Here is a 26,275-nt window from a genome sequence, read left to right on the forward strand (position 1 = left end):
ACAAGCAAAGAATGAGATTTAAGCAGAATAATGAATAGAAATTTGCAGAATGATACCAAACTTACAGAATTTCCTCCTATTACCCCCGAAGAAGAAAATTCTAGCATATCAGGTTTATTTTCTAGGTTCTTTAAAAGTAAAGGTATAATCATTATTAACTTCAATCATATAGTTTTGCATGCAATTCATTACTGAGCTGTATTATTTTAGCTCAAGATACTGCGAAACAATCAGCCCAAGCAACTGCCAGTTCTGAGAAATCATCGGATGAGTTCAACATTGGTGGTAAAGAATGGCAGGATGAGGTGGGTACAGGAACCTAGTTCTCCAATAACCCTTCTAGATTTCTTTAATTTGAATCCCCTTACTTAATCATTTGAATCACTTAATATTTTCATTACAGGGTATTAAGAAGAGTAAAGAGATAGAACAAGAATTACCTTTAAGTATGAAAGAAGGTCGAAGCTTGCCGAACTTGCGTCGCAGAATTAGCAATTTGCTTAGAAGTGTACGTTTCTTTACCTCTCTTTTTCATAAATTTTTCATATAATGTGTAGTTACAATTATTGTAATTTAAACTATTTACTCCATGAAATCGCAAAATGGCATTACAGAAGAACGCTATATCATTTTAAAGGGAAAGAGCGTAGAAAGAAAGGCTTACACATGAAGTGGAAAAGCAGGTGTTAAGTAATCCAAAACTGAAAAATAAATGACGAAACACAGTTTTCATTGACTAATTTTCTTCGGAATTTGCAACATATTCAATTTTTGTAAGTGGCAGAGTTTGTAAAAATAAAAAGTGACATATAGAAGAAGAAATCTAAATCCAAATATCCTTCCGCCGAAAGCTTCAGAAATCAAAGTAAAACCGAAATATCCTTAACTTCAATAACAATAAAACAAGTTAAGGTTCTGCAATTTTTCAGATAATACCCAAGAATTTTTCGGGAAATTTGCCCTTCAGAAAATTTGTCTTCTGGTCGCGTCATTTTGATCCCCATTAATATTGTTTAAATGAAAGCTTTAAAACCACTTTGTAGAAAAACATAAGCGCTTCCCTCACCTGAAAGTGTCCTACGATGAAGTTTCCAAGAAAAATGTTTTTTAATTAAAGGTTGAAAGGTTTGCTCCAGTACCCCACTGCTCCAAACTACTTTCTAATGGAAAGTAATAGACGTCGCAGAGAGAAGAGGAGAGTTATTTCTCTAAATTCTATTAAATTACTGCTGAATAAGAATTAATCGCTAAAGTTTTGAATTAGAAGAGAATTGCTTTTTTGGTAGTATAAATTCCTTCTTTTCAGCTTTCTTATATCGTTTACTCATACAGTAAATACTCGGGTATGCTTAATTTTTTAAAATAAAAATTTATTTAAGAAGGGTTCCTGGGCAATGAAGAGGCCTCTAGTCTTTTTGTTTTAAATTAATTTGCGTTATAGTTGAGTAAAATTTAGAAAAAAATCAAACTTTCGAAGAAAACTTTGAGATTTATAATTAGTAGTCATATACACCAGGTTATTTAATAAAGTAGGTTGGAAGGAAAGATTTGTGGGTTCCAGTGAGTCCACTTTAAAATTAAGCTCCACTAATCCTGGTTCACTTTAATCGAAGTATGCTACAATAGGATAAGCATATCTTTGTCATCAAGAAGGTCTGTTTATTTCTTTACTTTAAAATTTGATCCTCGGGATTTGAAAATTTTCTGCAACAAACATTGCTCATTGCTTTCACTAACACTGCCACAAACAGCAATAATTTTTCTCACCGAGCCAGCAGTACTGAGCTCTGTTTCGAGCTAATAAAAGAAATCGTCTGTTTGAATGGTTAAATTTCAATATACAAAGTGTTCAAGAAGTTGTATTCAAGAAATCAGGTGAGCTGTTCTTTTATTTATTAAGCAAACGATTATAGAAGCGGATACTTAGTAGTTATTGTTTAGTTAACTTTAAGGCGTAGTTATACAGGCTTATTGATTTGATTAGCATTTATTAGGCATTCAAATCATTTTCAATCTTTTCTAAAACAAAATACAACTTACATTATGACACAGCTAGGTTAAAATAAATCATGTTTCATATGTCGTTGATAGAAAGGTATAGACATAATAAAAATAAGTCTGGTGTGCCCTACAAAAAAGAACTACATATTTTCTCAACTGCAGTGAAGCTTACAATTTCGAATATAATATAATTTTCTTCATCAGACAGAAAAAATGTAATTATTAAAAAAAAAAAAAACACTTTCAAAATAACTACGTTTGATCCTTTCTGCAGTTATAAAGAATTACTTAATTCTTCCTTTTAACATGAAGTATTAACACTCTACCCACGAGTTTAAATGAAAATTTATATAGTCACGACCAGTGTGACACTAGAGCGCAAAGGGCCATTCTGAGTTCTTATTTGCTGTATCCATTGGCTGCATTGGCCAATTTTTTTAGTCTAACATAAAAAATGTAGGAAGTTGGTGGAAGTTTTTTTAAAGAAGATTTAAGCATGTACAGTATGTGTTCAGTAATTCCATTTGACTTACTTAGATTTTAAAATTTTGAATTTCAATTAGAATTGTTCTTGCAGGGCAAACAGTCTTATAATGATACAGAACTAAAACAGTATTGGATGCCTGATTCGGTCAGCAAGGAGTGCTATAACTGTGGAGAAAGGTTTACTACATTTCGGAGAAGACACCATTGCAGGGTAGCAATTATATTGTGTTTCACGTTAAATATCCTAATTTAGTGTTTAGTTAGTATTTATAATTTATACGTTTGCGATTTTCTATTTTGCCTCTCCTTATTTTAACAGTAACTTACATTTTATTTTGTTTATCTCCTTGAGATTTAAAATGCTAATATAATAAGCTTTGTATTTGACGAACCATTATTTACTTATTTTATTTTCTTTCATTAGATTACGATCCAATAAAGATTAGGGTGATCCTTTATGCTTCTTTTTGGATTTATTATTTTATTTTATTATTATTTTTAAATGTTTTGATCTGTGTACTAAAGCCCTATTAACAAATTTAATAACATTACTAAATGGGAACCCCCTGTAAGTGAGTCACAATAGTTTCCGGCGACAAAACCTCTACCCTAAAATATTAGGCCCGAAGGTAAGTAACTAGCTTTAAAAAATCAAAAGGGATCTGAAGGTTTAGGTATTTTGACCTAAAAGCTGTTCTATAATTCGTTGGGCGTATCTGTTGTATTGGCTGGTTTGCCATTTTTCTAGATCAGCATTTATTAATTTTTTTTTGTTAAATTATCAATAAATATTTTATTTTTCTTAATTTGCACAGAATCCTGGGATCCCAGAGGTCTGTTGTAATTATCTTATTTTGGTAGATTGCAATTCAGTTTGCCCAATTGTATGGCACATATCGATTTTCAATAATGCTTCTGTATCTCGTAGCTCAATCTAGAGATATTATTTTCATCTATCTGTAATAAATAGGCTACTAGCCTAATGTACTTTTAAAAAAAATTAACTTCAAGTGTACTCTGATAAGTAATCTTGGTATACTGGGATGATTGTAGTAGAAGTTTAAAGAATTTAATTTGAATTTATCTAGATAATAAACATATGTTAAGACCCAAATTTCGCTTCATTCATTTCACTGACTAGATAATGACGCGCCTTAAATTAAAAAAAATATATCAAATAACAAAAAAATGATTTATTCATTTCAATTTTTTGTGTAGCTGTTTTTATTTCATGTTCGTTTTATCATAAAGGATTTGCCACTATAACATCAATTTTGGGCCTCTCATGGGTTGTTCGCGATGAGTCATATTTTGAGTTGATTTTATCCGTCGTAAAACGCATGCATTGACCGGTTTCGGACTTACACCTTTCATCAGAGGTAGAATAATTAATTAACAGGTCAGGGATTCAATAAACATGCGTGCTTCGGATAAAACTTAAGAGATTTGTTATATTGATTAGCGAATTTTGAATTTAGTTTTGTTTGTTAAAAGAATGGATTGATAGTAGGTCTTAATAAGGTGTTCGCATGCTAGTAGATCTTGCGCCGCTACTAACAGCACAAAAAAAAACAAACAAGATAAAAATAGATCATGTATAATATACAACCTTTAACTAACCGTATGATATATACTAGATTGTAATAAAAAACTTCTATTACACTTTACACTTACTAGCAGCTAATGACAAAAGATTTCTTAATAGAAGTCAATTCTCTACCCAAAATCAAAGGTCAACAAATTTCACACAAATATTTTGCGTTCGCATTGTCTGTTTATTTGCATATGTTCTTGAGAATGGTATGCATATTTCTAACAATATTAATTTTTAACAGAAATATACTGTTAATAGCTTCTTTTTTTTAATTTCTAAAAATACTATAATTTTTTGCAGGTGTGCGGTTTAATCTTTTGTTCCAGATGTTGTTTTCAAGAAATTCCTGGCAAAATAATGAATTGCACAGGTAATTTGACTTTAGCAGTTAATTCAATTCCCTTTTTGTTCTTGAACTGAAAACTTAATCGTGTGGCGCAATAACGAATGCAAGGACCAAGGCTTTCCTTCTTGTGACAGATTTGTAATTATGCGGGAAGATTTTAGTAGGTAGGATGAGCTCCACTTTATAACTAATTACTACCAGGATTCTCTCCTAACTGTGGCATTCCACTCTTGCAGATCTAAGCCATGTATTAGTGTTCCTATGGAATAAAAAGTTGATGTTCATATCAAAGGCGGAATAACCTCTATAGCCTATGCAATGAAGGGTGTATGAGTTATTAGTAAATTAATTATCACTTTTTATGAATGAATAAAATTAATTAATGAAATTAAGGTAAAGTGTCATGATGAAGATAGATGATTTCAAAGAAAAGAAAGTAAAAATGAATTGATTTGCATTTAGTTAATTTACTTTTATCTAGAATTTATTTTCCTTAATATTTGTTTTGGGCGATTTTTTTTTCGTTAATCCAAAATTACTCCATACATATATTCCATCGCCTGTATAATACTTTATACTATAACAATATCTGCTCCTTAATTACAATCCATAGCAAATGGGCGAATTGTGACAGATTTTTTAATCGTGAAATGAATAATAAAACAAAAAATGAAGAACATTTAAGAACATTTTTATTTCCTTTGTAAATGCACAGTTTATACTAAAAGCTATACATTTGTTTTTCGGCTGAATTTAATTAAAGACAGTCATAAATATTAGTTCTATTTGTAAGCGATTAATTTTCTACTTTGCAGAGATGAAGGTTGAGCGTCAAATTTTTTTACACTATTAATCCCATTTCAGGCGACTTAAAAGTGTGCACTCATTGTGGGCATCTAGTGTTGACGTACCTTCGATCATCAGAAGCAGATCTTAATACTGATCAAATGGCTCTTCTTGATGATCTAGAAGCCAAGTTTGGAGAAACTGCAGATTCAGATCAACTTTGTTGGGATTCTGCTGGAACTTCGAGGAATGTTGGTGTATCTGTAAATAGTGCAGGGGTTAGTATTAACAGCTCTGTAGCAGTGGACGATGTACCAAGAAGAAAAACATCTTTGGGTTACTATGAAGAAAATATGAACAATGTGAGGTAAATTTAATAAATTGAGAGCGGCTAATTTCCTTTTTTTTTCTTTACTTACATAATAACCATAATTGTGAATTACTTTTAATGAAAATTAAAAAAAATTAATTAAAGGGAAAGTCTCTAAAGAAGTATTTGAGAATTCAATGTTTATAAAAAATAATTACGGTTTGGGTTTAGCGTAGCTTGGAGGTATAATCTCCAACTGTAACTACGAGTTAGAGTGCGACTCAAAATTTATATTTGGTAGAAAAATGGAAGTAATAAATTATGTGCTACCACCCTATTATTTGATATCATATTTAGGTATTTATACAACTTTTAATGGCTCTGGTGTTTATAAAACACTGTCATACTGCTGATTGGATGTTAAGCCTTAAAAACAAGAAATGAAAAATGAGAAACTGCAAAGAAGTCAAATACTTTTATGTTAACTACTGTTATATAGCAATTGAGTCATAACCCTTTAATATAGGATAATTATTATTTAGTATTTCTGATTTTTAACCATTCAGTTTTGATATTTACAGTACATTCTTTCAATCTATTAACTTTTTGGTTTTAAATAACTGTAATTTACCCATTTTTATGTGCACATGGACTAAATATTTTTTTAACCTGTTGGGAGCGGTGCACAAACCAGCGAGGCCCTTCTAGTCGCTTTTTGCGACGGACGGGATGATGTACACTGTGAACTTACACACTACAGGGAAATCCAATATGCTGTTTGGATTCGAGACTTGAGCTCTAGGACCCCAAGGGCGAAGATTTTTACTTCCTACTGAGCTAACTTATGGCGTAGAAAAGGTAGAAAGATAAGATTAGGAATTGGAAACGATTCGATAAGGGAATAAAGTATGCAAATATTGACCTCCGCAGAATATAGAAAACTTGATTGGTTTAGACATTTGTATCTAGAGAATGCAGGAATTCCAAGTTTGACGAAATAAATAAAATGTACATTTTCGACTGGAATAATTCTAAACGATTTCTATTAGAGAAAAGAACCATTAACACTTATGACACTACAAATTTATCAGTTGAAAAACTAGTATTTGTTTTTTTTTCAATGCACTTTCGGCCCTAAACAATTTTCTCGCTACAAACAGCAACAATGTCCTCTCCAGATAGCGAGCTCTAAAAAGAGAAAATCTAAGGACCGGATGCTGGATTCGAACTTGAGATCTCCGCCTAGGAATCAAGTGCTTTAACTTGTGATGTAATCCATTTCCATTCGCAAATGTAGTACAAAAATTTCCGTTGACATCTTGTTTTATTCAATTCGTTTTCTATTGAATTGTTGGTAATGCATAATCTGTAATACAATACTAAGATGTGTACAGAGAAATAATGTTACACAAATCTGGTAACCATTGTTCTTATTAAATGACTTGTAGAAGATTTTAAAAAATGATGTTTTGTTTTAGATGTGAATCTGGGAGAAATTCGATGAGGTGCATATTAGATGAAGCACTGAATTCTGGTAGTCTAGTCTGTTCGACCCACAGGTCTTTGTCAATTTTTTGTCCAAAATTAAACTTTGCTTTAAGTGAATTATTAAATTTTATCAAATCATTCAGTGCACTGTTGTGTGGTACATTAACCTACTGATTTTTGTAGGATTTTATTAATTAAAAGTCTTAAGTTTTTGTTTTTAAATATAGGTATCGATTAAGAACATACTACTCATGTTTCTCAGCTACTCAATTTGTAGACTGGCTCGTTTCAAACTACAAGGCAGCTAACAGGTAATTTAGGTTTTTACTTTATGTATAGATATAAAAGTCTAAATTTTTTTGTTTTTTTTGAAATATTACTATCTAGGGAACTAAAGTTATTGTAGGCGTTTTCTGATAACTCTTTAAAGGTGCGAATGAGAGTTTTGTCCGAAAATAATTAAAAAACAAATCATCAAAAAGTTGATATACTTAATACTTCCTCTAAAAATAATTCTACACTAAAATAACCCGTTGATAACAGTATTGACAAGAACAAAAGTAGCTCCTGATGACGGGCACAATTGGTACCAAAACGTAAATACGTAAAAACTTAAATATCAGTAAACAGAAATAATGTCGGATTGCTAAACCAGCTTCTACGATAGCTTTTATTATTATTATTATTCTATTTACCTTTGAATTTCGGAGAATTTTTTCGGTAATCTCAAGTATTCCAGAACATAGTCCTAAAGCTAGAATGGTTGTTGTCTCTAGAAAGGTGTTTTCAGTAGATATTAGGCTATTCACTAATCGGCAACAAGTTAGTAGAAAAGAGAATCAGTCGTTCGGAATTTGCAGGAGGCTCTGCGCGCGAACAACCCATCTTACCTTTAAAAATGACAGTCATCAATGGCTATTAATTAGTTAATGATTAATAGTGGAACTGAAAGAATTTCGCAGATTTCTAGCGATTCGTTTGATAGTTAATGACTGGAAAATACAGCTTGAAACCCATGGTGTGACATGAACAATTTCCTGCAAATTTAGTTGCTTCTAGTAAATACAGAAGTTTTTGTGGTTACAATTGGTTCTCGGCAAAGTAAAGAAAGTTATTATTTTGTAGTTCAAAAATTCTTCTCAATCTCATACATAACACACGAAATTTAATGGAAACATGCCTCAGAACTAAATTTATATATGTATATATATATATATATATATATATCTTTCAAATAATTATTAAAAAATAAAACAAATTTTTGATTTATTTAGAGAAGATAACTTTAAAGTGTAAAGCAAATCTTTGTTGCCTTTTTGAGGAATGTTCAGACAACTCAAAATCTATTCACTCGCAATTCCAATTACCAAATTTTTCATACATGAAATCTATGCAACTCAAACAGAGAGTAATTCAGCTTAGAGGAGGGCTCTTTGGCGAGGAATGTTTCAAATAAAGCCATTTTGGTGTCTCTTCTTCTGTCGGGGTCTTTTCGCCTTAGCTGCTCTTGCTCGAATATTTCTTTGAAGCAAATATTTATTTTTTCTTGAAATAGCTATGCTCATTTTCTTCTTCTTTTTCAAAGTATAATAGTACTATCAGTTCTCTTCAAATTTTGTAATAAAATTCACAGTTTATTTGGTTATGTCTGCAACTGATTCGCTAAAATCTTAAATAGGAGTTAATTTTTATGTTTTAAAGCCTTCAAAAAATCAAGATAATACTTCAGTAAACAAACTCTCTAGACGATGATTCTTATCGCTATTCTTCCATGTTTTTCCTATCTCTTTTTAGAGGATTTGAATCCTTTTATTATTTCTATTTTTTATTTTTGTGGAAACTTTTCTTTAATGAATGCTCTTTTTTATTTCTTTAGTATTTATTTCTTCAAGAAATGTGTTTTAGATTGCAAGGTGTAGTACTTGGACAGGCTATGTTGCAATACGGTTATATAGAATGTGTCACTCAGGACAGTAATCAATTCTGTGATAATGGAGCGCTTTACAGAATAATTCCTGCTGGTGAAATTGTGAGAGAAGATATTCGAAGAGATTCAAGTGCAGGTAATGTCCAGTTTTTGGACGTTCATTTTCTGCAATTCTGCATTTTGGGTTTATAAGATAATTAAATATAATTATATGTTACAGATTCCGAAACAGAAATAGGCTTGGAAAGAAGTTTAAAAACTTCCAGTTCTATTTTTAACTTAGATGTAAATGTTGACGATAAATCTGTATTCGCTTCCCGTACCCCGACATGTCTTGATACTTCCATTACCAGTTCAGCGTCTGAAAGAGAAAGTAAGACTTACGCTCATTTCTAGTCTTAAGATTTCGCGTGATAGAATAAACCAATTGCGAAACAGGTAATAAAATTGGTAAGATACATAGAAAGAAAACTAACATATTGCTGCTAACATATTTACAAAAATAACTTAACATGGAAGCATTTAAAGATTATGTATTTATTTCTATTAATTTATACCCTCAGTTTATATAATCAAGTTATATTAATGTATATAACTTTCCTTTGCAATGCTCTTGAGCTCATATATTGGATTTACTTATTCAGTTTTTGTATTTTTCGAGGATCATCTCCAACTGTATACCTTCATAGGTTAAACCAGTTGTACAAATAATTAAATAATAAAAATAATTAAACATGTTAACATTGTGATATCTGACGTGATTAAGTAATTATCTGTAAGGAGATTCTGGCTACAAATTTGTAAAAAAAACATTTTCAAAAACATGGGACACATGAATTTTATCCAAAAACAAAAAGCAAAATCAATTTTGGTACATAGTTCAATAGAAGAAAGAATTCATATAACATTTTACACAAGTTATGTAGACAACTCTGTACTCATAATGAAACAAGATGCATATCTAAGAGATATATGTAAATTATTAACACCTAAGCGGCCTTCACCTTAAGATAAATTCACATATCAATACGAGAAAGACAGTTTCAAAAAACATATACGCTCGTACAAAAAAAAAAAAATTCAACTTACATTTATCAAACAGTCTCCAATCGGACAGTAACAACAACTCCAAGACGTTGTTACATACAGGAAGAAAACGTAAAGGCGTAAGAGCATCTTAGAAGAGGAAATGTAAATATATAAAACAATCGGAAAGCCATTCACCAAATCATTGTAAACATGAATATATGTATATTAGCATGCAGTATTTTTTTTTTACTGTTTTTTTCTGTTGATATTTTACTTATTCACACTTTCGTAGAAACACATATTCATCAGTATTTTATTTAACAATAGATATTTACCAAAACAAATGAAATAAGTAATATTCAGTTTTTTCTGCTTGAATTTTCGCTACCTTCCATCTAAAATAAATCTCCAACTGTCAATCCTAAAACATTTCACATGCATTTAACGTACAGAACCCTTTTAACAGTTGAGATAGAGGAAGAGGAAACATACGTCTCCTCTGAAACGTGTCTTAATCAATATTCTTAGATTGTTTTATGAATACTTATATTCTGCAACTTGATGAATAGACATAGTAACACTTGTATTCAGTCATTGTGCTACTTATTATTTGTAAAAGATTATATATTTTTCTGGATCTTAGTTTTAATGGAATATGAAATTAAAGTATTAGTGTACAATAGTGGATAAAATACAGTATTGGTAACCATTGAAAAAAACATTCTTTGGTAATCAATATCGTGGAGATAAGAAAAGAGATTTTATATTGTTTGAACCAAATGCATTTTTAGTTAAAAGTCGTATTTTATTTTGGTCTGCTCATAAATCCATTTAGGAACAGCATATAATGTGTTTTAAGGCTCCACTGGGCGTGAAAGTATAACTGCTGTTGAAGAACTTGGAAATGAAGTTCGCTCAGTTATAGATGCATTTTTTTCTAAGAACGTAACTTTGCCGGTGACAGATTATAATAATATCCATCCTTCTCAACTACCTGATGATCAGAAGATTCCATATCGCATTCTCAGGTATTATACATTTATGATATTTACAAATAATTTATAATAGAAGAAAAATAAATTGAACCAATTTTATATAACTTTTTCTAATATGTTTGATATATATTAAGATGTACTACTTTTTACAGATTTAAAACTTATTGTATGATTTTTTTCCTTTATTTAGTGAAGCATTTGCCGAACATTGTTCAAATTATATGAGTCAACTATTTGAAAGAGAAGCTGTTTCACAGTCTTGGGCAGATGTTATTTCACCCTTAACTACAAGAGTGGTCAGCTCGATCAAACCTTATCTGGCAAGAAATAATAAGGATGTAATGGATATTAGGAGGTTAATTTCAGTGATCGTATTTTTAAATTTATCAGCTTTTATTATGAGCCAGTCATTGTGAAAATATTTTTGATAAAATGGAAGTTCACAATTACATCCTCTTGAATAAGAGTTCTGATTAGCTGATATTGAGAACAGAGCCTTAAAGTTTTTCTAATCAAATTCAAGCCTAAAATATAAATAAATAGAAATGTAACTTTATTGAATTTTTTTCAAATCTCTTTCTTTCTATAATTTGATTTTAAGTGCATAGATAAAATAAAGCAATTAAGTGCAATTTCATATTTGGATGAAAGTTGCCGCAAGTGGACGAGAAGTACAGTAATAGATGATGGTCTGCAATTATTAAATAGTAGTAATATTAATATTATACTTAAAATATTTCTTAATAAATTTTTTACCTAATGTGAAATTATTTAAGTTTATAAACTCTTTGTAGAGTTTATTAATTCAATTTTCGACGTAAGTTTAATATTTATAAGTTCATTATCATTAATTTTATACCTCGTCTTTACAATTTTTGAATGAGGAACAATAAAGATATCCGATATGTTGAATTAAGTCAAGATTTCTGTTTTTGAAGAAAATTCGTCTGTTTATCTCATAAATTACAATTACTATTCATTACCTTCTGTTATTAGTTAAGGATAGTGTTGTGAGGGTCCAATTTTCAAAGTTAAATTTTTAATAAATATATCCGTTTCTGAGGTCCAGTAAGTCAGTGTATTTTTATCGAGTGAGAGGGACATGTAACTTTATATTTCGATTTGATCTATTTCCAAAAAACCCAAATGTTACTTAGCCATCAAAACCCTCAAAAGAAAGGAAAAAAAGACTTCTTTTTCTGAATAAATAATTCAATTTTTTGAGTTTTTCTCGAAAATTTTCTTATAAGATTTAAAAAGAAGTATATTTTCAAGCTCATTATACCCACGGTGATCTTCACTATTTATTTAAAACATTTGCCCACGCAAACTTAATAAAAATTTCTTGAAGAAGAGCTGGATTGGGAAGGCTAAAATTTTAAATTATGATTTTTTTTTTTGTAATGTACGGTCCTGTGTCTTGTATAGTACACAGTACGGATAATTGTGTTGCTGAAATTTTAAGATTGAAGAAAATTCCACATGAGTAGTAGCACATTACTGAAAGGATTTTTTACTTTCAAAAATGCCACCTTAATTATGTATATACTTCTTACTGTGTATATTCATTAAATACTTTAGATTAATAGCTTTAATTTTTTTTTGTATTTTTTTAAGCAAAATTCTTTAAAGTGTCTTATTGGTGTAATGTGCATTTTTGTAATCTAGATAATGTTAGAAATTATTGGATAGGTTTTATAAATCAGAGTTTAAAAATAATATATGAGTTAAATTCTCTAGAATCGTTGTGTGATTTCACTTTATTTGTTGTTTGAGATTTGTTTTTTCTTCCAGATATGTGCAAATTAAAAAAGTAGCGGGTGGTGTGAAACGGGAATGTCAAATAGTAGCCGGTGTAGTTTGTAGTAAAAATCTTCCTAGGAAGACCATGCCCACAAGATTAGTGGATCCACAAATTTTGCTGCTGAGTTCAGCAGTCATGTATCAAAGGGTTGAAGGAAAATACCTTTCATTGGAGCCTGTTATTATGCAGGTATGAAATATACACATACCTCCAGTAACTATACATATTTTGTTTTGTACTAATATTAATATTTGTAGGAACAAGATTACGTAACTCGCACAGTTTCTAAAATCGTAGATCTAGGCGCCAATGTTGTCATAGTAGGTAAAAGTGTAGTTCGCCCTGCACAAGACTTACTAGCTGCTAAAGGGATTTCTTTTGTTGCCAATGTAAAATCATCGGTATGGTAATAAATGTTTTCTTAATATTAATTTTTTGTTTATTTATAAAACAGGTACATCTTAGTTTCTATAAAATTTCGATTAAAACAGATTTTGGAACGCCTGGCAAGGTTGACTGGTGCAGATATCTTGAGTTCAGTAGATGCTCATCTTGGTAGTCCAAAACTTGGAGTGTGCTCACTATTTAGAGTTACATCATTCAGTAATGATCACGGTAAAACTGAATTTTCAGGTGTAAAAGATGAAATATTATTTTTCATTTGCATTGCAAGTTATTTAATATTTTCAGGAAAGGGAAAAACATTGATGATATTTGAGGGCTGTCGCTATCCGGAGTTGGGTTGTACAATTCTCCTAAGGGGAGGGACGAATTGTGAGTTGGCAAGAGTCAAAAAGGTTACGTCTAATCTACTTTTTGCAAAATACAATGCCCAGCTAGAAGTAAGTTTTCTCGCAGTTATTTGCATTGGTTTTAATTTTGATTCTTTATTTCTTTTCTATTCTGTCCACCAGTATTCACTGACATTGAATATGACTAAATGTACAACTTTCCGTCGACAAATCTTAAGTTCCTGTCTATATTTAACCACATGACTGTTCCTAACCTCCTCCTTTTTACCTTCATGGTGAAAGCACATCTAAGGAGAAAATAAAGGTTCCTGACCCACCGAGTTGAGATTTCTAAATCAAACCAGCTTCCCGTCCTGCTAAAAATAATTAATAAAGACAAAAAGGAAAAATTCTGGATTCAATCAAAATTATCGACCAGATAAACGAATGGCTACGTATCCACTCTTTAATTTTCTGAAAATTAAAGAGTTAAAATTAAAAGTTAAAATTCAGCTAATTTTTTAAGAATTTAGTAGGTATTCATACTTTAACCTGAACATTGGTATCTTATTTCGAGTGTGTATCTTTTCTATAAAGTTTGAGATTCTTACAAAACTATCTTTTTCTTTACATAGTACCAGTAGGAGAGAACTTGAGTGCTTTATTGGCAAATTTTCTTCAATCTACTTCTTAGCCGAATTTTTCTCATTACTACCTCCGCCTTCTCTTCTGAAGCGTGACATTTTATGTAAATTCAATTATCTCCATGAATTAATATTGGTTGCCTTCTTTTCAGATTTCTTACTTAATGGATGCTGGGGTGCGACCTCCAAGTCCACCGTCCTCAGGTGAAGGGATTTTTTCAGAAATTCCGATATTAGGAAGCAACGATACATCAGCAACATCAATCAATTTAGTAACTAACGACGAGAGTGAAAATTTATTGCTTAAAGATAAAAGTTCAACGAAGTGTGCATTGAATTCTGACAATAACCATTCAGAAAATAGTGCGCTACCGTTCAATTCAATTTCCCTCCATAAAATTACTTCACCGGAAAAATCAAATTTATTGAAAGGCAATACATGTGAAGTTTCACCCCCACTTACTTTCAAAAATGTTGCAGACCTAGAAGTACTTAATCACTTATCCACAAATCGCACAATAGTAAGAAACCTTTCTGTTTTGGTTAGTTTGAATTTATGATTCACCTTAATTAATCTTATTTTTGTTTTTACTGTTGATATAAAGGAATCAGTTGCTGAATGTACTGATCCTTTAAGAGCTTATTCAGTTGATGAGGTGCAGGATAATGGAGATAAAAATGTTTCAAAAGGTGATAGCGACCTGTATGTTTCGGAAACCACTTTACCCCTAGATAATCGGTTCATGCAGGCTTTGCGACATAATATACTTTCTGTATCAGCGTATCTAAAGGTATGTATTATTTTGCGTTTGAATTGAGATAATTTTTAGGCAGTTCAAAGAAAAATTTGGGGTCCATTTTTATTTTGAGCTTATTTCAACTTTAAATAAAAATAATTCCACTTACAGTTTACATTGCCCTATCTTGAATCAGAATATGGCCGACAGTGTCCGCTTAGATCGTATTTTGGGCACAAAATTTACTGGTCTCAGCTTTTGGACGGAGTTAGCATAAAAAGTAGGCCCATTAGAGAAGGTGAACATAATCTCCAAGACAGAAATCCAGAAAACACTAAAGTAAGACTTTTTGTTTTTGTAAGTTGTAATTAATTTAAATTTAGTAAATATAACTATTTTCTTTATCAGAATTTCATACTATCATAATTTGTTTTCAAATTTTCTAGTTAAAACCGTTACATAAATTTGTAACGGCACGACTTACACAGTCTGCTGATTCTATAAAAGTGCAGACTCTCTTGGCATCTTTCCGTGCAAGTGGAGGCCGTTTACCTCTTAGTTCACCTTCATCCTTTCCCTTACCTCCACTTCCTTTTCCTGACACCTCAGGACTAAAAGATATTTTGGATCCAACTAATCATCAAAGACTTACGCTCTTGTTCTGCATGTACTCGCCGTTATCGAATAATTTTCCGGGCTTCTGCGTAGATCCTAGGTATTTTTTTATAATGAGAAAAATATGTTTTAATTTAGTTAGGTATTTTTATTATGGTTTTGATCAAGTTATGCTTTAATTTTTAGGATTGTGACAATGGAACTGTATAATGCTCAGGATATCTCTCTTGGTCAGTTTCTGGAACGTTATTGTTTTTCTCCCAAACAAACCTGCTATCAAGGATCATGTGACACCCCTGCAAGAAGTCATATCCGTAGATTTGTTCATCATAACGGTGTTGTTCATATTAAATTGCAGAACATTTCCAAGTCTTTACCTGCATACGATATTCATACACTTAATTGGTGTCATCAGTGCGATGTCGTAAATATTATTCAATTAGTACTGAAATTAAACTTTAAATATTAAACTAAATTTTTGGATTTAGTTCGAAAGTAATGTAATACTTTTTTAAGGGTACTCAAATGCGTAGATTATCACCTGGAGGCAAGGCTTTATCGTTTGCAAAATATCTTGAATTAAGATTTCATGGCGATATGTATCGAGCTAGATCCGATGAAAAATGCGAACATCTATTGCATCACGAATATGTCCATTATTTTGCTTTGGGAAATATGTTAGCCTCTTTCATGTAAGCTATTAAAATAAAATTCATACATTCAAAAATAATAAGCATTTAAAAATATTTATTGTAAGGTGGATTGTGAAAAATATTTTTTTAATTATTGTTTTAAATGCTGTCGAGGTTTGTGCCATTTTGTAAAATACGTTATGATGTCTGAAAAAAAAATAAACGTACTGCTATTCCTCGTAAGAGTCTACAATGACCAGTAAATAGGTAATTAGCAGTGTACACATGTAATAATTTTTTAATTACAAAAAAGTAGCTAATTTGCAATTGGTGGAATGCTGTCTATAGTGGAAAACAATATGACATGCGGTTAGAATATTTTATTCTAGTAGTTGACTTTTTGAAATATCTTCCACCTTTTGTAAATTCTAGAAAGCGGCCTGCAAGAGAAAGCACTAAAAACCAAACTCTACTTTTCATAATATCAATAATTTATCTACATTGATTAAATAAGGTCATTTTAAATAAAGGAAAAGCAATCGCGCTCTTGAAAATGCAAATAGAAATCTGAAAGAAAATTTGCAAGTTAAATTTACTACCTCTTCTTCTTAAATAAGGATAAGTGCCCTCTCATGTAATGGGGTGTCATCAATTCATAATTATATTTATAGATGATTATATATTTATTATGCTCTACATTTGTCTTTTGTATCTACAAACAGTATTGATGAAAACCAAAATTTCATTTAAATAAATTACAAAAATTATGTATTTCGCAGGTATTCCAAAATTTCTAGCTGGGAAATATCATTACCTCCTCTGGTATTGAAAACTGAACGTGAGTCTTACAATGAAAATGTAAAAATTGAAGAAATAAAAACATGGTCATTGATGGGAGCTCAGGTTTTCAGTGCCATTGCGAACAAAATAGCTACGCTTAATATTGGAGAAGGTAAAAAAAAAATATTAATTTAGTAGGTCTGCATCCGTAATTACAAAGAAAGTTTCGAGATTTTTCCGTATATGTTGCTATTTTTATTATTTTTTAATTACTGTTATTAAACTTAGCTTCAGTAGAACAAAAATTTGTTTTGATAATTTTATCTTGACAAATAATTTTTTATATAACTGCCAAAAGTTTCCTAACCAAATATTGCTTCTTTAGTGGCTAATTCTTCAAAGTGATTTCTATCTATGAAGGATATACCGTACTGAAATCAGTCAGCTGATTTTAAAAAAGATTTGGGGATTGTAAAATACAAGTTATTTTTTACATTGCTAACGAAGAAATTAATTTTTATATTATTGTTGCAATATTATTTGATGAAACTGGGCTCCAAAGTACTTAACCCCCCTATTTGATCGAAAAATCAATTTATTGAAGTTTTTAATGGCGGGTTTTTGTCAACAACATTCCGTTAAAATGGGGTATTTCTATAATTCCTTGGAAAGGTTTTATTGTATGAGTTTATTATTTCCAGAGATTTAGAGTTACTTCCAAAATGTCTTGGAGTATCTAAGACTAGTTAGGGGTGCAGTAAAACTAATTACTTTGTCTGGAAGTCAGTTACAGCTTTTCTAATTGCACAAGACCCATCTTGTAGCCCGGGCTTATTGGGAGATATAAGATTCTTGTCAGAAATGAAGTGAAATGGCAACTTCCAAGTATAATTTTCCAAAATATTTTTGTTGCGAATAGTTTTCAACTTTTTACAATTGAATTTACTAAGTAATGTAAGTTAACGATGGCTAAATGTTATAGCAACTGTTTCTTCGATGAGACAGCAGTTACATAAAGATCAGACTCTTTTCAAGACACGTCTTGAGGAAGTTCAAGCTTTGTTAGGAATAGGAGCGATAGCATCAGTTAATAAAGAATCAGAAAATGATCCACGTGATCCTATTATTAGAGACGTTTCGAATGTTCGACATCAGTGGTGTGTTGAAGACAGCATAGTTATGGTAAAAAGGCAGATGTGTGAGTTAGTTGAAGAGTGGAATAGTCGTCTTAATGAAGCGGAGATTGCTGCAAAAAAAGAAGAAAAATCGAAAAAGTATGTATTCGAATTTACATGTATAAAGAAATAAACTAATTTATTAGCCTAATGAAATTTATTTAAAATCATTTCATGTTGTAGAACAAATATTATTGGAGATAGTAAACAAAGTCCTCATCATACTTCTGTACAACAACATTCCAGTTTTAGTGATACCGTTGTAGATGGTTTGCCAGCAACGTCACAAGAAGAAATGGAACCAGCACAACTTGGTGAAGAGGCAGTGGATCAAGAAGATATTTCTTCTTTACCTCGAAAGTCAGAATCGCTAGAAACAGAAACCGTTCCACCAGATGTGGATGATGGTGATGGATGTCAGGCTGGAATTACTGTAGAAGTGAAACAACAGTCAACTACCAACGATAAAAAGTCTGTTAAAGCAATACTTGCTCAGTTGTTACCTTCCTCTTCTCACAATCAACATATACAGGTCGAAATCAGAACTTATCAATTTTGAGTTAAATTTTAGTATTCATTTCATTATTTCTCTAAAATTTTATCAGATCCCAATGGGTAATTTGGAACATCATCTTTTGCCACTGGGCTATCTTGTACCTGTTATTGTGTACGAAAAGGAGCCGAGTTCCATTATAGCGTACGCTTTAAATTGTGTGGAATATAAAGCTGCTCTAGATCAGATAAGAGTAAGTATTGGAAGTTCCTTTACTAGTGGCAACAACGCTCCCGCAGATCAATCTGCTAGAAGTAGTCCCGCCACCAAAAGAAGAAGTGTCCCATTAGAGTTGATTAATAAAGAATCACCCGAAGCAAATGCTGGGAATTCAGGAGGAAATGTCTCGGAAAAGAAGACAAGTAGTGGAGTAGGTGTACTTTCATTTCTCAGAACTTCTTCTTCTAGTTCAGTTGATAAAAACACTAAAGTTGGTTTAGAAGGAGTGCATTATATTCCATCTTCGGGGGATGCTTATGTGGAAGAAGATTCAAAAATCGAATCAGAAATTAAATCTCGGACACCTAAACCACAATCTCAAAATATTGAAGTTGAGTTTTCTGATAGTGGGGCAAATTTCAAGGTTAGGATCTTTGACTTTCTTACTTATAATAGTATTAAAATATAAGAAACAAATATATTGACTTTTTACAATTAGTATGATTATTTTAAGGGTCTTGTTGTTTAATAAATATGTAATCATATTAACGTTGAAATTTATACATATTTTTTTTTTTTCAAAAACAAGGTGAAAGTGTACTATGCTGATGACTTTAGTAAATTAAGAGCTTTAGTGCTACCAGAAGGAGAAGAAGGTTACATTAGGTCCTTATCACGTTGCGTTGCTTGGGCTGCTTCTGGCGGAAAATCAGGATCCAATTTTAACAAAACTAAAGGTAAGCTCAGTTACAAATGAATTGCACTGTTTTTATGAAATCGTTTCTATTTTCATTGTACTACCGTTAATTTTTATTATTTCAATTATTTCTTTTTTAGATGACAGGTTTATTCTGAAGGAAATGACAAGATTGGAAACGCAACTTTTTATGACTTTTGCCCCTCAGTATTTCACCTATATCGATACTTGTGTTAGGACAGGATCGCCTACTTTACTTGGTGAGAATGTATTGTTTAACCTCTCTTTTAACGACTTATTTCTTAATAGCTAACCAATATAATTACATAGTAGTGTACGAAAAACTAGCTAAACATTGCATAGTTAAGTAAAGCCTATATATTCAAGCGGGGTTTAAAGTCTAGCTACCGACTGAATAGGGTATCATTTGCGGGGTGGCGGAAGCTCATACTTAACTTTTTTCCGTTAATAGAAATTGGCTACACGCTGGAGTCGAACTTAGGATCTCCTATTTACTAATCCGAACTCAGAACCTCATCACCTAACCCGCCTCTCGAACAAAGCGAACAATCCTTACCCTTTCATTATATTGCATTATATTTGCAAAACTAGTACTACGTACAGATTTAAGTTTTCTCTTCTGTTAAGTTTGTTATTCAAGAAGTTATTGGTAAACGGAAGTGTCACTCTACTGAATAGATTTTTCTGTATTTTGAGAATCTATCATTAAAGATTCCCATAATTTTATTAAGTATCTTTTAATGGTTACTATAAATTTACAATTTTTATTTTAACTATTTTTTTTCGGAAAACTCTATTAGGGGTACTCTCTAGGAAGAGGGACGAATAGTTTTCCTCTTTATTTCTGTAAGTGTCGTTTCTGCGTAATGTAAGAGTCTATCTTTTGTATTCGTACTAATAAGGAGGATTACAGTTAATTTATATGAAGTCCTTATATGAAGCAAATTTATCAATCTAATGAAAGTCTTAATTCAGTGAATTGTTCACTTTGTGATATTTTCTCGGTAATGGCTCCCCAAGGATTTTCTGCAAACTTCGTATACATTATGTACATAGACTTATTGTATTTTGAGTAGGTTCCCTGTAACTTTCAGAGTAATGTTTTACAAAGTGTAGTTTTGGTAAAAAAGTGAATGTGAGTTAAACCTTGAGAGTAAAAGAAAGTAGTGACTGTTCATTCCAGATTTGTTAAGTACCGAATATAAGTAAGTAATATTTAAAAATAAAGAAAAAAGAATCACTGCCCATCAGTGGAATCATGTTTAATATTACAAATTTGAATCTTGTTGCTAATTAAATAGCTAGTATAAGCTTAATTTTGATAAATATAAGATAATACAAATAATAAATGCCATAAATTAAAACTAGCAATCATCAAATTCAACCCAACGACGTTATGTATGAAATAAAAGAAAGAAATGCTTTTTAAAAATAATTATACCAATAATAATAAATACGGCGTGAAACAAAATTACCTTAAAAACTAAATAAAAGGAGTTAAATTTAAAAATTCGCAATTATTTTATGCTTTATTAATAGGCATCTATAATGAAATTCCGAAAAACGGCTGTATTACATCTATTATGCAGTAATTCTGCTAATAAAGTGATTTCGATTAGCTGCAATTTTCCCAATTATTTTAATCTGAACTCTTGACTACCTTGCATAAGTAGGAATAAATCAAATGGAATGTATGAAGTTATTACAACACGTTGGCCAAAGAAGAGATTAGCTCAGTGGTTAGCATATTGGATTCCAACGCGGATATCCAGCTGCTGGCCCTTAGATTTTCTCTTCCAAGGAGCTTCTTACAGCCGGTGATGGGCAGTGTTGTCTGTAACGCGGGAACACTATCTCGTGGCCAGCAGTGCAGAGAAAAAAGTTCCGGGCGCCAATGACCTTAAATAAAACAAAATATTACACATTGACAGGATTGATCCTCGTTTCTCAGATTATGTTTTAATTTCATAATTAAAGAACATCAATTTTGTTAAACGCTATTAGGATAAACGTGGTAAGCACCTTATTTCAACATGTGACTTATTTAGAATAGTTCACTTCGTTTTATTGATTCGGGAGAAATTGGACGCAACAGGACGAATTTATATCATTACTGTTAATCGGGTGAAGTTTTGCTGTTTAAACCAGTGAATTCTTTTGTGTTAAATATCAGTATTTATTTAGGTATTTTTTTACTTTTATTCAATAGTACATAACAGTCTAGGGGCAGGAGTTGGTCTAGTTGTTGTGAAGCATGGATTTGTAAGAGAGAGAGAGATGCCCATTTCAAATCATGCATGTAGCTTCTGTTTATTTGTTAGCCAAAATGTATTGGACATCTAATTACTAGTCGGACATTAAACTACACCAGAAAGATAGACGTTAAATAACAATGAGTCTTAATATTTATCTTTATATATATATATATATATATATATATATATATAATAATCATTAAAGCAGCGGAAATCGCCGCTGGGAAAAAAGGACAATCAAAGAGGAGTGAATGGTTTGATGAAGAATGTAAAATGAAAGTGGAAGAAAGGAATAGAGCAAGAATGAAGGTGATAAATAGAACTACCAGAGCAAACGTGGAAGAATACAAGGAAAAGAGGCGAGAGGTAAGCAAAATATGCAGGAAAAAGAAGAGGGAATTCGAGCAGACGAAGTTACTGAGATTGGAGGATGATGGAGTAAATAACAGAATTAAAGAATTCTATACTGCTGTTAAGATGGAGAAAAAAGGTTTTCAGCCGAGTATTCAGTTCTGCAGAGGAAAGGATGGTAACTTGATTGGAGGGGAGACGGATGTTAGGAATAGATGGGCGGAGTATTTTGAAGAGCTCCTAAATATGCAAGATGAGGAGGAAAATGAGATGCCCGAGGGAAATACACAAAGGGAGCCCGATCCACCTGATGAAGAGGATTATGTAGAATATCCAGAAAGAGAGGAAGTCGATGAAATTATATTGGAGCTAAAAAATAATAAGGCACCGGGAATTGATGGTTTAGTCTCTGAAATGATAAAACTAGGAAGTAATCTACTCTGGGAAAGAATTTACAAGTTAATAGTAGATGTTTGGGTGAAGGAAAGGATGCCAGAGGAATGGTCTGTAGCAGTTATATGTCCGATTTTCAAAAAGGGAGAGAGGACACTGTGCGAAAACTACAGAGGAATAGCCATGTTGTCCATTGTGTACAAGATTAAGGCGAAATTAGTGGCAAAGAGACTGACACAGTATTCCGAAAAGATATTGGGTGACTACCAGGCTGGCTTCCGTAGGAATAGATCGACTATCGATCACATCTTTTCAATGAGGATGATACACGAGAAGTGTTATGAATATAACATCGATTTACACCACTTGTTTATAGATTTTAAGCAAGCATACGATAGTCTGTTTCGGAGCAAGATTTTTGAAATTCTACAGGAGTTTGGTATCCCTATGAAACTGAGCAATCTGGTGAAGATGTGTTTGAATAACTCATCAGCAAAAGTGAAAGTACAAGGCGGCTGCTCAAGACTGTTTAACATTAATAGAGGACTGCGACAAGGTGATGTTCTGTCAACCATATTGTTTAACCTTAGTTTAGAAAAGGTCATCAGAAGTATTAAGGTAAACCCGAATGGTACGATCTTTGAACGATCCATTCAGTATTTGGCGTATGCGGATGACGTCATATTAGTTGGAAGGACTTTTAGAGCTTTGGAGGAGAGCTATGAGCAGTTAGAAAAAGAGGCAAAGTCCGTTGGCTTACGAGTAAACTGTGACAAAACCAAGTACATGTTAGCTTCAAGGTTTGACAGCAGAATATGTCGGTTAAGTTATGTGAACATCAACGGAAATAAGTTTGAAAATGTTAAAACATTTAAATATTTGGGAGCCATATTCACAAAGCAGCGGGATGTGAAAAGTGAAATTCAAGAGAGGTTGGCTGCAGGTAGCAGATGCTTCTTTGCATTGAGCCGGATAATGAAATCAAAGTCCATTTCACGTAAGAACAAACTCCATATCTATAAAGTTATTATCCGGCCGGTTGTAATTTATGGATCAGAGACATGGCTGCTGAACCGGAGCGATAGTAACATGCTAAGGGTTTGGGAGAGGAAGATTTTAAGGAAAATATTTGGCCCTAACCTGAAGGACGGAGTTTGGAGCATTAGGAAAAACAGGGAGCTCAGTGAGCTTTACGCGTCGCCAGACATAGTAGCTGAAATTAAAGGGAAAAGACTTGACTGGCTGGGGCATGTAGAGCGCATGGATAGGGATAGTATTACAAGTAAGTTGTACAGAAATAAACCTGAAGGAAGAAGAAAGGTCGGCAGACCGAGGAGAAGGTGGATTGAGGAAGTGGAAGAAGATATTGCCAAGCTGGGCATAGCACGATGGAGGTATAAGGCAAAAGAGAGAGAAGACTGGAGGAAAATTACTAAGGAAGCCAGGGCCCTACAAGGGCTGTAGAGCTATAAAAAAAAAAAAAAAAAAAAAAAAAAAAAAAAATATATATATATATATATATTATTCTGTATCTGATTTAGAAGTGTCCTTTTCTTTAAATTTTTGATACTTTTCTTTCACTTATACCAGAGCCTTGTCATTGCACTGCTTTTATTTTGTTGGTTTGTTTGTTTATTAATTACAGGTAAGATTTTAGGCGTATACAGAGTAATATGTCGAAGCGATAGGTCTAACAACACTTTACGATCTTCTTTACTAGTAATGGAACATTTGTTTCACGCCAGACTTGTAAAAAATAAATTTGATCTTAAAGGATCCATGAGAAATCGTCTAGTAGACGCTTCAAGCAAGGAAGCTCAATCTGATACAGTTTTATTGGATGAAAATCTTATCAACAGTAAGTGCAGTTTCCATTTCACCTTTAACAGTAGGTTATAGAAATTCACTAACCAAGTGGAAATTTTTGTTTGCAACAGTGACCTGTGATAATCCGTTATACATTTTGCCACATTCGAAAACAATCTTAATGCAGGCCATTCATAATGATACACTATTTCTCTCCACACAATATGTAATGGATTACTCTCTATTAGTAGGTTTGGACCAAACGAAACAAGAATTAGTAGTCGGAATTATAGGTAATTTATTTATTTTTATTAACCTCCTTAGTTTTCTACCATTTGTTAAAATCAAAATATTCGTGCTGAAATTTTGGAATAAATTTAACAGGAAAAATCACCTAACTACTAAAGATGGTTTTGTTTTCTTAACTTTTCTTTTATTATTATTTATTTTTAAGATTATATTCGAACATTTACCTGGGATAAGAAGTTGGAAACAATGGTAAAGTCTATTGGTCAAAACAAACAACCGACTGTTATTTCACCTGACGAGTATAGAGAACGTTTTATAGCAGCGATGCATCGCTATTTCTTGCCAGTTCCTGATCGTTGGACTGGACTTGGTAAAGGAATTGATTTATACACATCATCGTGGACTGATGAAGATGCTGAAGTAAAATGACACAGTATTTTTGTTAGCTAATTTATTTTTCTTAAACCTTTATGGGTGAATGCAGGACCAGCGCGAAAAAAAAGTATTATAATTAATTCTAACTTTTTCAATTTAGTGCAATGTTCTTAATATGTGCAGGATCGAATGTTTTCTTGGCGAACAAATATTTCAGCTCTTAATATGCCTTAATCCTAGATTAAAAAAGTAGTGGGAAAATATATGGCAGACACGGTGCCACAGACTTGATGTTAATTTCCCGAAATACATCGACTTTTTATTTTTGAAGTTAGCGATTGTATTTGATAAATAGATATCAATCATTTTACCATTCCAATAAATGAACAAATTACTTTTATTGAATATGAATTTCCTCACTTATTAAAAAAATTAGTTACCGTTGTTTATTTAGAAATATTTCCCAAATAACTTTATAATTCTTATTTCAATGCTACAAATTGAAATGTTCTGGATTGATGATTTTGATTTAAAATGCAATGTATATAATCTTATGTACTCTTGTTAACACTTTAGTAGTATTAAAAACTGGTTCTAAAAATTGTTGCTGTAGGAGTTTGAATGTGTTTCAGATCTTCATTCAAGCTAATTTATTAATCGTGTACAGAATGCTTTCTGTAAATTATAATTTTTGTTTTTTATTTAAATATATTTATTTTTAGAATTTAACATATGTATAAATGCGTAAAAAAAGGCATCAGAGCCGAGATTTATTTTATATGGGAAATGTTTTTTTTTAATTTTATTAAACATTCCTTATACTCAAAATAATATTCAAATACTTGCACTTTAATTTCAAAGTTAGTTGAAAGGATTAGAAAAGTGTGTGCATTAAAATTTAATATTAGTAATTCTATTCTACTGAAGTGATTTATCATGTATGTTTGCAAATATATTGTTCTTTAAAAAAAAGCGATTCCACTAATAAAGAAACTAAAAAACACTGACTTAATTGAACCAATTTTTGTCGCCTATCTAAAAAGTATTATGATGTGTTTCATTGACCTGGGTAAAGTGACTTTCTTTCAGAATAAATAAATAAAACCCTCACAAATTATGAAGTTCTTTAGTTTTCCGTAAGTTTTAATCTCTGTTTGTGATAACTTTTTCTATCAAAACTACAACTTTAAAGTAATCGCAACATTCCCTAACAAAAAGACATCCTTGGCTGAATCATTACTAGATCAAACTGGTAAATGTGTAGTACCGTTTTATTAATTAGGTCTACCGCCTACACTTTGTGTTAAAGTTATTGTTTTATATCAATTGAATATAT

General features: G+C 31.7%; 1 protein-coding gene across 1 annotated transcript; it reads left to right on the forward strand.

Moving 5' to 3' along the window:
* Window positions 1-25,946, forward strand: fab1 (1-phosphatidylinositol 3-phosphate 5-kinase fab1). The gene is made up of 31 exons (XM_074117498.1): window positions 1-142; window positions 211-305; window positions 404-508; window positions 2,579-2,698; window positions 4,382-4,451; window positions 5,292-5,580; window positions 7,002-7,082; window positions 7,239-7,322; window positions 8,917-9,074; window positions 9,159-9,311; window positions 10,827-10,995; window positions 11,153-11,317; window positions 12,757-12,955; window positions 13,024-13,167; window positions 13,258-13,381; window positions 13,457-13,608; window positions 14,294-14,662; window positions 14,747-14,932; window positions 15,050-15,217; window positions 15,325-15,593; window positions 15,680-15,917; window positions 16,010-16,185; window positions 16,905-17,077; window positions 17,888-18,179; window positions 18,264-18,612; window positions 18,686-19,216; window positions 19,382-19,529; window positions 19,630-19,749; window positions 24,155-24,367; window positions 24,447-24,608; window positions 24,770-25,946. Exons 1-31 carry the CDS (start codon window positions 31-33, stop codon window positions 24,991-24,993), a joined length of 5,838 nt encoding a protein of 1,945 aa, XP_073973599.1. The 5' UTR covers window positions 1-30; the 3' UTR covers window positions 24,994-25,946.
* Window positions 25,947-26,275: the final 329 nt, after the last annotated feature.

This window comes from Rhodnius prolixus, unplaced genomic scaffold (assembly GCF_049639745.1).
Source record: "Rhodnius prolixus isolate KJV_2025 unplaced genomic scaffold, Rpr scaffold_1, whole genome shotgun sequence".
Classification (NCBI taxonomy): domain Eukaryota; kingdom Metazoa; phylum Arthropoda; class Insecta; order Hemiptera; family Reduviidae; genus Rhodnius; species Rhodnius prolixus.